At 42.1% G+C, this 12,810-nt stretch overlaps 1 protein-coding gene across 2 annotated transcripts in view; it reads right to left on the bottom strand.

The window, feature by feature from the left end:
* Positions 1-794: 794 nt before the first annotated feature.
* UNC5D (unc-5 netrin receptor D) overlaps positions 795-12,810 on the bottom strand; it is a 405,072-nt gene continuing 393,056 nt past the window's right edge. For both annotated transcript variants that reach the window (XM_081890876.1, XM_081890877.1), the window contains 2 exons: positions 10,225-10,403; positions 795-1,353 (listed from right to left, as the gene is read on the bottom strand). In XM_081890876.1, coding sequence (XP_081747002.1) covers positions 1,149-1,353; positions 10,225-10,403 — 384 coding nt within the window. In that variant the 3' untranslated portion in view covers positions 795-1,148. The remainder of the gene's footprint in view (positions 1,354-10,224; positions 10,404-12,810) is intronic.

Below are 12,810 nucleotides of genomic sequence, written 5' to 3'. Positions count from 1 at the left end.
CTAGGGGCAACTTTTCTAACTAAATCCCCACAAAACACTAGGAGACTGAGTGAGTTTACCCAACCTATAATGGCTCTCCTTGGAATAAAACCAATGAATGTATCCTTCTGAAATTTGGAGAAATTTGTGCCCCAAGAAACGGCAGCCTTACCTGCATATTTCATTCAATTCTGCCAAAATATTAAAAAGTTACAGATATTTCTGCTTTTTTAAAAAATAATAATAATTAAGTTGCACTTATTTGCCTGTAATTCAGCAGTGTTAATCCACTCTTGAGACTCTACAATACCTTCAAATTTTACCCACTTCTGTGAAAAGGAAGGAAATGTCACAGCCCCATTTGAAAATTTTCCAGAAGTGGAGAAGATGGGGCGATTGAAGCAGACTCTGATGGCCTCTGAGTCAAATCACACAGCACCTCCAACCAAGGTAAGCTGCTTTCCAAAGTGCCAAATTGCAGCCCAAACCAAATCTTGCAGTCAGTGCACATCCTAATATTAATGCACCCAACCACTTTCTTAAAAAGCAGGTTAATCACACATAGTTTTTGTACCCAAGGCAGATACCAACTTCTAGCAATTCACTGTTTTCTGTCCTCCCCCCTCTTTCTAGTGGTGATTGCGGCACCAGCTCCATCTTACCTGAGCCCCCCAAATGGCCACTGTCTCAGTGAGTGCCCACGTTGCTTGGCTTTAGTTGAAAACTAAACAAGAAAGCCACAAAACACATAGAGAAGAAACAACTGAGCAAACCAAAACACAGAGAGGTCTAAGATTTAGAAAAATCCAGGCATCTTTTAAATATTCCATAATTTTAATCTTTTCCTCTCTTGGTTGTGGTAGCCAAAAGATCGTACTCATTTTCTGCACTTAAGTATCAAATTTAATCTTCATTGTGATTTAATCTTTAATCTTCTTTGGGAGATTGTTTCCCCCACCCTCTTACAGCAACAGTTGTGTAAAGGGGCCTGGGTCTTCTTTATGGCTTGCCAGCTTCTTCTGTTCCTCCAGATGCAAATTGGTTTGATGGCGTGAGAGCCAATGAATCATGGGAAGGATGTGTGATTGTAGCACATGGTTTCTTCCGGCTCACAGGAATTCCCTCAGTTACAAAGTCCAAGCTGGCTATCAGTTCTTCGAAAGTGATGACTAAAGTCCATTTTGTCTGCTGTAGCTGAAGTTGGACTCCTCGATTTGAGTTTCTGTTAGATTAGAGTTTTTGGGCTGTGTCCTTCCTATCTCTTCCAGTGCACAGGCTAGAGAGTCTAAATCGCCATCGTGCTGATGTCTGGCTTCCCACAAGTCCAAAATAACAGCAGAAGGGCTGCGCTGGGTAGCAAAGTAAGACAAATTCCTAAATGAGAGAGGCAAAAACAAAGGGGTTAGGGTTCAGGATGATGACCGCCTCCCTCACAGATACTTGGTAGGATCGCTTGCAAAACTCAGGCGATCTCTGGGAAATGTAGGGAGGAACTTTGGAATCTAACTACTTTTAAGGTTGCAGCCAATGCAGCACTAAGTTAAGTTCTCTTAACTGTTCCACTGCTGAAATGTCTTGTGCCAGGAGAACATTGTTGAACAAGAGAATGCATAAGCAGGTAATTTGGGGTACATTCAGACGTGGGGCTTACTCCATATGTTTTCCAGGTTATAATGCTAGCATGCCTTTCCCAATGTTTAATGTTCCTGTTACACTGCATAGAATCATAGAAATGTAGACTTGGAGGGTGCACGAGGGTCATCTAGTTCAGGCATGTCCAACAGGTAGATCGTGATCTACCGGTAGATCACTGGATGTCTGCAGTAGATCATTGGTGGGGCTGGAACCCCTGACCTTGAGATTAAAAGTCTCATGCTCTACTGACTGAGCTACCTGTTGCATTATGGAACTGTGAGGGTTTTTTTTTAATCAATAAGTCACATGTCACACTAAATTCATTCACACCAATGGGTGTGGTGTGATGCAACCGTGGACGTCATTGGACATGTCACCACCTTTATGTGCATGCTGTTTCTGTTTCCCCACAATCCAACCATGAAAATAGCAGGAAAGTACGGTATGCCAGAATACCGCCCCAGATTTTGTCCAATAATTTCCCAAGTTAACAGGATTTTCTTTTCTTTTCTGGAAGCAACTAACGTAGAAATGAGTACTGAATTTCTGCTAGACTTCAGAAGTGGCTTTTATGTCACAGAGAGTACAGAACTGATCAAGTAAGAAAGTGCCATAGAAACAAAATAAAGTGTCTGAATGCAACCTTAGTTGCACAATAGACTGCACAATACATTGAGTGACGAGTTTCCACTAGCACAACTGTTGTGTTAGATTCATCTGTTCCAGAAGACTAAAACTCACATGAGCACTTGCATTAACAGACAGAGAACACTGGATACAATCCACAGGCTGCACATTCCACGAAAATACTCTGCTTCTAAATAATAGGCTTAATATCACGATGGCACACAGGAATAGCAGTGCATTTTTTGGGGAAAGGAATGGTTTGGCTAAGTGGTAGCAACACATTGACTTTTTAGATAGCTGGATAAACAAGGCTGTTTGCATGAACAAAGGTACCTGCATCCCAGTGTAAATAACAAGGACTTCTAAAGCATGATCCATAATTTAGTAACAAATCACCATGGCACAAGCAAATATTGTGAGTTTGTATGCAAGGTTTGGTGTGCTTTGGCATGGAACTTGATTTTTTTTTTTAGTTGCCTTTCTTCATAAGCCATTTTTTATATATTTTGCTAAAGTGCGCACACAAGATTGATGGGAACGTTCAGGGCATTTATTTGCGCAAGACCTGCTGGAACAAACTGGTTTCTGAATGCATATTATTTTCAGACTGTGCTATTAAGAGACTGTGCCTTTTGACAAATTGACTTGTGTTATTTCCTCTGGGAATAATCATCCAAGTAAAACTAGCAAGCTAGGAAGCATGCATATGCATAGTCATATTTACATACAGCTTATTATACATAATACATCCATGTAAGGCTTTCTGGAATTAAATCTCTGTGGAACTACAAATGCTCAAAGAACTTCTCAGACAGTGACTGAGGTCAGTTCACATAAGTGTGGGTCCACTGCTTCATATCACACTGACTATGTGAAATTTATCACCACAGATGTTTTCATACACTCTTATGTTATCTCATGTATGTTACATTTCAGTGGAGGCAGTTCTTGTGTTTAGCTGTGGCTCATCACCACCAAGTGGTGAGATATCTGGGTGTGTCACCAGTGAGATGCCTAGGTGTTGGTGCATCTGTGAATCAGCTCAGGGCCTGGAAGTATCTTTGCTAAATCCTAGAAGCAGCATGAAGTAGAAGAGATGGGTTAATATGCTAAATGGAAAATATGAGCCGACTTTTCCTTGCATATGAACATACAGAAACTTAGATGCTAGATATAGTTAGTTTACCAGCTAAAGCCGAGAGGACCAGAGCACTTTGTGAAAAGTCATCCAAACCTTTACCACATAATGCCTGGCAAAATGTCAGATCTAAGCTTCCTGACTAAGTGCTGAGCTGAAATAAGTAAATATTGCTCAGAGTACAGGCTCAGCGCTGGATCCCAACCTTCTGCAGAGCTCTTCATCCTTCTTCCAGGGTTTGCATGAACTCATGAGGGCTACAAGTGTGCAGAGGAGAAAGGGCATACACACAAGTGCCCTGGCTCCTCTCAGACCTCTCTCTGTTAAGGATGATGGTCTGAACAGACTTTCTAACAGGGATAAGTGAAATCTGTCAGTTTTGCTTTCTCTCAGTTTCTCATTTTTTCCAATCTAAAGTTCAGTTTCCCACATCAGTTTGCAATTACTATTTTTTTAAGTCCTTATGAATATTTACCAGAATTTTTGTGAAAATTTATCCTAATATGCACACTTTTGCAAAGCAGTGTTCCCCCACCAGGCTTCATTTGTGCATGTTATTTCATGAATATATGCATTTTTGTACATATTACGTGGCTGGAGAACTACATGGCAAAATTCAGAGAAGTGTGAATTTCAAAGGAAGACTGTGTTTTGGTTTGCATATTGATGTGGAAAGTGTGAATTAGACAGGTTCATCTTGAGATGTAAATTGAATGAAATTTCTCCTTCGTTCCAAGTTTCTATGTGTGTTCAGCTGAGATGGAACCTTCCCTATTGGGATCCCAGACTGCACAAAGGCTTCAAAGTGTGTTCATACTGCAGCCCCCTCATGTACAAAGGCCCAAGAGGCACCTGCATTCTTGGGAACATTGGGGGGTAGACCCACTACTACACATCTTCACTTGTTCAGGCAACTTTTTACCTCAATCAATAAACAAATAACTGTAAGCTTTCTTGCTTTCCATTCAATCCAAGACATTGCTGCTTTGCCTCTGGTACAGCAGCTAAAGGTAAAGGGACCCCTGACCATTAGGTCCAGTCGTGACCGACTCTGGGGTTGCGGTGCTCATCTCGCTTTATTGGCCAAGGGAGCCGGCATACAGCTTCCGGGTCATGTGGCCAGCATGACTAAGCCGCTTCTGGTGAACCAGAGCAGCGCACAGAAAAGTCGTTTACCTTCCTGCTGGAGCGGTACCTATTTATCTACTTGCACTTTGACGTGCTTTTGAACTGCTAGGTTGGCAGGAGCAGGGACCGAGTAATGGGAGCTCACCCTTTCGCGGGGATTCAGACCTTCTGATCAGCAAGTCCTAGGCTCTGTGGTTTAACCCACAGCACCACCCGCGTCCCTGGTACAGCAGCTACATTGTCCTAATAGTGCTATGTTCTCAAAGTTCAGACTATTGGCTTATTAGAGTAAATTCTTCTGAGCCTAAAGTAGGTTTGGATAGACTTCATGTTGGATCTACTTTGCGGTTATTGTTTTGTTTTTTATACTAGAACCACAAGATCTGCCAACCAGAGCTAGGTGCAAAAGCCATAGTTGGGAATTAGAGAGCAAGGTGTTTCTGAGCGCAATCTGAGCCTAGGAAGTGAGAGCTGAACTGAGCTCACAGACTGCTCCTGGATAGTTTTCTTCATTTCAGCCATCTAGCCTAGATGGGGAAAGTCGCTATAGTTAAACATCTGAGTTACAACCAGTAGATCCTGAGTTAGAATTATGATGGCATGATACATGTTGTTTGGCCCTCAGTCTCTGCTCCCTATCTGCAATTAAGCAGAAGATAATAATACCAGCTTTGCTGGGTTATTGCAAGGATTTTAGAAATAATGCTAGTGAGATCTTTTAATGATTGATAGGGCTCTATATATGTCACATTCAGCCCTGTGCCCACCCTCACCTACAAACATCAGATAGGGCTATATTAGGGGTTGTCAGAGTGAAACCTGTAGGCACCAGTGTACTGTCCCCCTCCCCACATGTAGCTCTTAGGTGCCCGTGAAAAGTCTCAGTAAAATCCCCTTCAAAAACCCATAGTTCCTATGGTTGCCTGGGGAGAGGGATTGATTGGTAAACAACCCAGGGAACCATAGCTCTGTGAAGGGAACAGGGGTCTCCTAATAACTCTCATCTCCCAGAATTCATTGGGAGAAAGCCATGACTGTTCAAAGTGGCACAATAGTTTGGGTATCACTGAGATTGCCATTCCAGATTGCAAAATATAAAATGCAAAAATTAGTGACTTGCCTAAGAGAAGCAACATCCCTTCCCCCAAAATCTTTCCATTCCTTCAGTTCCAGGATGACCATAGCCATGGACCACAAAAAAACAAAGTGTCTTTTTTAAAAAAAACCAAAACATGAACAGCTTGAATGGGCACCTATGTATGTGTGTGCAAGCACACCAGGGGTAGAGAATCTATAGCAGTGTTTCCCAACCTTTGGTCTCTAGCTGTTTTCAGACTACATTCCCCACCATCCCTGACCACTGGTATTGCTAGCTAGGGATGATGGGAGTTGTAGTCCAAAAGCAGCTGGAGACCCAAGGTTGGGAAACACTGAATTCTATAGCAATCCAGATGATGCTAGACTCCAACGAGGGACGAAAGGGAATTCATTGGGTTCAGATTTTAATGTGCACCTACCTAATTCACACTCCTCCAACCAATAAAAGAAGCAAACCACAACTGTCCTTCAAGAGTCACATGTCTCTGAATTCAGTGGTGTGGTTCTCCAACCAGAAAAATGTGTGAACAGAAATGCATATATTAACAAAGAATAACATGCAAAACCTATGAAAAAATTCCTTGCCAAAATGTGTACGTTGGACAAAATTCCATATATTTGAAAGATACATGAGCATGAAAAAACATACCTTTTTTGTGCATACTTTAAAAATAAATAAATGGCAAATCAATGCAAAAATGGGGTGGAATTATCTTAAGGTTAGTGAAATTAGAAACTGAAATTGACAGCTCTGTTCCTCTCTAACAGCAGGCTGCACTACCCAGAGTCAGAACTGATGGGAGCTGGAGGCCAACAGTGTATGGAAGGCCACAGGTTGGACATCCCTGAAATACACAATGCAGAGGAATTATCTGCAGTGCAATGAGATGGAGGACCTGAAGCTACTGTTTCTCTGGTGTTTTCTAGTGCTGCGTCATTTACGGTCACGGTAGACAATGTTAATATACTGCTCACGTGTGCAGTCTCTCTGCCAGAAATGCAACCAAGTAGTCCCTTTCCAGTCTTTTCATTAATAATAGATAGCTGAACAATGTTCCTAGCAAGGAAACACAAGGAACTCAACGACAACAAACCCCCAGAAAAAAAAACCAGCCAGCCAGCCAGCTCAGCCACCTGCACTCGCTTGTTCTAAAAACCACATATCTTGGTTCAAAATCCATACAAAACAGACTGCAGGCTGGATAGTTGTTCCAAACATCCAGAAAGCATCCAGCTCCAATTTGCCTCTGGTGCCTTGTTCCTTCCTTCCATGAGCAATTAGTGTAGCCAATAGAAAACACACATGCTTCAGTTCCAGAAGGCACAGCTAGTTCCAAACAAGTCTAACAAATGCCCAGGATAGGAGCTTGGGAAGAGATCCACTTGTTTAAAAAGGTACAGAATTTGGCTTGCCTGTTAATGAGATTCTCTTCTCCCTGTTCTTTTTGAAAAGAAAGAAGTACAAGCGTTCAGCTTCTTCAACGGCTCAACCTTTTTAATGTTTTAAATTCAGAATAGCAAGTTGGGTTCTGTGAATTGGACCCAGTCCCATTCAGAGTAGAAGGTAAAAGGACACGACTCAGTTGGGTTCATTCATTTCAATGTGTCTACTCTGAGCAGGACTGACATTGGATTCAGCTCTTCCCAGGTCTGCTGATTAAAAAGATAAAAATGCAATTCCTTTTAAATTTTGCCTTCAGGGAAGACATCATTCCCAAACTGATGAGCTGCTGAGTGCTAATGGAAATAGACCTGCAATGGGGCTACTGAGAAAGTCGAAGGTATATTGCCATGGTGGCATCTTCACAACAAATACAACTAAGCCCCCAATAAGGGCTGGACTTTCTCGAAAGCCACTACGGACAAGACCCTTGAACAGCAGTCCTCTTGCTAAGAGGCGAGGATGCCCTGTAGTGTTTTGTTGCAGGTCCCACTCATCACTAATTCAGGTAATCTCTCCCCTACTGAAATTGTGCCACTTGGCTGTTTTAGATTCAAACAAGAGCACCAGCGGTATCAAAGCAAAGATACCTACTTCCATAGGCAAACAAGTCTTCTTGGAAGTTTGTGTGCAGGATCAAGACAAGCAAAACCCTACAGACATCCTGGGAGCTGCTTCTGCCTCCCCTTCACCCTGCCCTAAGTCACAGAATGTAACTTGTTGGCAGGACCCAGCTAGAGCAGTTAGTTTTCTTGCCAGAGACTACGGCTACAGATCCAAGAATCCCCAGTGGCAAACTTATGCTACTGCACATCATTCCACCTAGGAGAAGGAATAGGGTCAGTGTATGCTGCCATCATCTTCAACTGCCACGTGGGCGGGAAAGGTATCAATTTGGACGGAAACTATTTTTGTGAATGGGTTGTACAGGTTAATTGATATTATTGCCATTATTTATGGGACCTGGGTGGTGCTGTGGTCTAAACCACAGAGCCTAGGACTTGCCAATCAGAAGGTCAGCGGTTCGAATCCCCATGATGGGGTGAGCTCCCGTTGCTCAGTCCTAGCTCCTGCCAACCTAGAAGTTCAAAAGCACGTCAAAGTGCAAGTAGATAAATAGGTACCGCTCCAGCAGGAAGGTAAACGGCATTTCCGTGCGCTGCTCTGGTTCACCAGAAGCGGCTTAGTCATGCTGGCCACATGAACTGGGAACTGTATGCCGGCTCCCTCGGCCAGTAAAGTGAGATGAGGGCCGCAACCCCTGAGTCGTCCACGACTGGACCTAACGGTCAGGGGTCCCTTTACCTTTACCTTTAATTATTATTTAGATACACATTCAACACCCTTCCAAACCACCTTGCACAGAAGCATATATTTTCATCCAATTTTTTTTAATAAAATCAAGAAAGGAATGGGGAGGGCACGGGTCGACTGGCTAGAATAGTTGAGGCTATTCTTGCTGATGCAATCATGAGAATCAGTTTTGTTGGGCATCAACTGCGGCCCACATTTCAGCCCCCACTGGCTGCGCTGCTCTTCCTCTTGCCATTGTCCTCCATTCAGTCCTTACATCGCCGAGGAAGAGAGCCGTCAAGCAATGGGAGTGAACAAATAGCAGCTGCTTCTATTGCTTTCTCACTCACTGGCAGTGCTGTGTTTCTAGAAAAAGGGGCGTCAGAACTCACCATGAATGCCTCCCTTGTTCTCTTATGATGGCAATGGCACCCATGGGAGATTGGGTGGCATTGCCATTGGAGATGCTGGAACTGACTTCTGGCTGAAAACAGCCCTGCTCATCAGCCCATTCTCTCTAGGCTGTAGTGAGGATTGGAACCGAAGAGAGTGTGAACTACTGCAGGAAGGAGGAAGGAGGCAGGTAAAACTTGGAGCTTTGCAGAAAGAGAATAGGAGGCTGCCTCGCACTGAGTCAGACAATGGCCAGCTTAGCTCAGTAATCCTGCATCAGCATTCCCATGTTGTAGTCTAACAACACCTAGGACCAAAGGTTGGGGAAGGAGTTTTTGCAAGTCCTCTCTGGAGGTGTCAGGGATTGGATCTGGATACTTCTGCACAGAAAGCATGGGCTCTATCGCTGAGCAATGGCCTTTCCACAAATCACACTATATGTTCATTTTTTAAGAAAAGCCTTACAAATTCAGGTAGGTTAAAATGATTATCATCAGGCATGGCAGAATATTGCAATGCAATATTGATACTCTTAAAAATTCTACTCTGCCACATTTAATTTGCACATTGTTTTACAGCATTTCGGACACCCATTGTTGTTTGTAAAGTGGTTTACAATATAAATCTATACACGATATAGGTTTTACCTAATAACAACAACAGCCAGAACCTTCATACCCAACCACACTTAAAAACAATCATTGAATTATACTCTCATATGTAATGAATCAACACATACAATAGTAAATTACAAAATATTCAGTGTACTGTACAACTCAGTACTGTTGAATTGACACTCAGCCTTTTTCAAGCAAATGTGTAATTAACTTCTGCTTTCTCGAGAAAAAAATTATTTTCTATCAAGTTCCAATTAACTGTAACCAGGATGAAAAATTTGGCGTTCATTTACAATATAAAGATGTAACCTCATAAAAATGTAATGAATGAAAACCTAAGGTTTTGTTTCCTTTTCTTTCTTTCTTTTCAAAAAGAACCCAAACACATAAAGGGGATTATCTCAAACTTAAAGCAACCATTTTGTCAAGCAGCAGCCTCAAAATCTTCTAGGAACAGGTGTTGGTATGCTTCTGAAAGGAAGCAAATTATGGCATAAGGCAAAGCTTTTGGAGGTGGAAATTTCTGAAAGGTGCTGGTGGATCATAGAATCATAAGGGACCCAGGGGTCATCTAGTCCAACCCCTTGCAGTGCGGGAATTTCAGCTAAAGCATCCATGACAGATGGCCATCCAACCTCTGCTTAAAATCCTCCAAGGAAGTATCCTGCAGGCCCTACACTGGGAACAGTGTCCTGATGATAATTTAAAATGTTGCAGCTTTCAAGATATTGGGAAATGTCTGAATTGCGGGTTGATGTGCAAATATAACAACAGTGACTGAGAACATTAAAAAAGGCAGGGAGCAGGGAGTGTCGCAGCACACTGCTCCAATAACAGCAGTGGACTGGTTGCCATTCAGAATTACATTGGATTACCTGTTGATGCTGTTTTTCTGTGCTAACATCTGCCAGTCTTTGCCTTTGGCGCTGGGTGTGTCAAAAGTTGCGCATATCCTTTGCCTGATGGAGTAGGGAATCTTGAAGGCTTGCGGACCCATCTGAGCAGGAAAGTTACTGTCATCATGTGCAAAGAATGCGATGGTTTCCTTTTCATTCTACGCACAAAAACAAAACCGTTATTGCATTAAAAGTTCAGTTGTGCTCTCTCACTAGTCTAGCTTGTTCAGCTCACTGGAAAGGATTGTTCCTTGCTTTCTAATGCCGATAAACAAGAGTTATATCTGCTAAAGAAAAATCACAGGCATTACACGCATTGCACTGCGCTCTGGGTAGAGTCACAGCAGTGCTGAAAAATATGAAAATGTATTACATTCACTACAGCTAAGTAGAAATGCCAGCAAAATTGAGGGAGGTGATTTGGGTGGTTTTCAGGAATGGCTGACCTTGACCAACAACAGCACTTCGAACAATCTCAAGAGCTGCCATTTAAGGAAAAGAAAATGCATACACTCAGAGATCTCCTTAGAATGATGCTATATGATGGCATTGTTCTATCCTGCAATGATATCTGGGTAGGAAAAGAAAGTGGCCAACAGATAGAGAAAAAGCCTGTTACTGGAAGCACAATTCGTTGGGATATAAGAAAGGGCAGATCGGTGGCTACGCCCAGGTTATGGAATATATTGCCTTCCCTTCCTATTAGTTTTTATCACTTGGTGGAAATTTTTTCTGTTCTGGCAAGTTTTTGCCATGCTGAGCAGATAATGTTTCAGTAAAACAGTAATCTAAATGCATATTTTTAAAAAGGAAACAGGAATTTGGGGGATTTAAACACAAAAATGGGGTCTTGCTGTTATTTGTCAGAAAGACCCTGGACAAAAAGGTGAGTTGTATTTTTGTTATGCTACAACTTTTGCTTTTATATTGTGCTCTGCTTAGATGTTTAAAATATTAAGCAATTTATAGGTGCTGATCATCATCATAATAATAGTGCCATGCCAAAATATAGGACTGTTGCTTCCTCACTTAAGTTTCATTTGGCAAAAAAAAAAAAAAAAAGAGGAACAACAGGTTAGTTTTACTCATCAGATTTAAGGAGAAATCCAGATGTAATTTAAAAAGAAAATATGGTCTTGCATTTTGCTAATGACATCATCATGTGGAAAATGTAAATTATGTCCAGATTTGAGGTGCACTGAGGCAATAATAAACTCCATTTGGAAAGCACCCACCATTCGGGAAGCACTGAGACCCCCGGGTATAGTGTGGTATATAAATTATATTATTATTATTACTACAGTGGTGCCTTGCAAGACGAAATTAATCCGTTCTGTGAGGCTCTTCGTATAGCAGTTTTTTCGTCTTGTGAAGCAAGCCCATTGACAGCTTAGCGGATTACCGCTATTAGCGGTTTAGCGGCTTTTAGCGGCTTATCAGCTTAGCGGATCAGCTGATAAGTGGCTTAGCTGCTTAGAAAAAGGGGGGAAAGGGGAAAAAAACCGCAGGAACTCGCAAGACATTCTTGTCTTGCGAAGCAAGCCCATAGGGAAATTCGTTTTGCGAGGCGCCTCCAAAACAGAAAACCCTTTCGTCTAGCGGGTTTTCCGTCTTGCGAGGTGTTCGTCTTGCAGGGCACCACTGTATTACTATTATTAATAATAATAATAAACAGGATATGCCTCTTGCCTGGGACTTCTGGGTGCTGGCATGATGTAAATACTTCAGGCGAATGGTGCTACAAGCCTTTCCGTATAACATTTATGGCACATCACAAGAGACATCCATGCAAAGTAATAGGAGTGCTGTAGGTTCATCCTATTTTCTGATTGTTTTTAATTAAACATGCAGCAGATTTGGAGCTCTGCACTTTGAAGATAAGCTGCTGCTACCTGGCTTGTAAAAACACAAGCAATAATATGTGGAAGCAATGAGCCTGTTTTCATTTTAGGTTGTTGAATGAACCGTTGAACATGCGAAGGAGGAAGCTAGAATGCATGGAGTGAGCCCTGCTCCCTCAGTGAATTTTTGTGCACTGGGCACAGTCTCCTGTCAATGACGGATTGATGTGAATATGAAACAGACATTTAGTGGTGCTATCAGTGTTAGTATGAGAGAGACAAGGAAGACAATTTGTAAGGTTTCCAACATGGGGACACTAATACAGTGGTACCTCGGGTTACATACACTTCAGGTGACATACCCTTCAGGTTACAGACTCTGCTAACCCAGAAATAGTGCTTTGCTTCAGGATGAGAACAGAAATTGTTCTCCGACGGTGCAGCAGCGGCAGGAGGCCCCATTAGCTAAAGTGGTGCTTCAGGTTAAGAACAGTTTCAGGTTAAGAATGAACCTCCAGAATGAATTAAGTTCTTAACCCGAGGTACCACTGTATATATTTTAACCAATTCATGTGTTTTCATGTTGGATGGTTTATTTTGCAATGAATTTAAAATGTTAAAACATCTATGATATCAAAACAAATTATTTATCTAATTGGCTATGTGCTGTGGATAAAACACAGTGACTACCTAGCAATGTTTTCTTGTATCTCTGCTGTATTTT

The sequence above is a fragment of the Podarcis melisellensis genome (assembly GCF_964234715.1).
Source record: "Podarcis melisellensis genome assembly, chromosome: 15".
Classification (NCBI taxonomy): Eukaryota; Metazoa; Chordata; class Lepidosauria; order Squamata; family Lacertidae; genus Podarcis; species Podarcis melisellensis.
The sequence above is the reverse complement of the archived record's forward strand: the minus strand, read 5'-3'. Positions and strand labels throughout refer to the sequence as shown.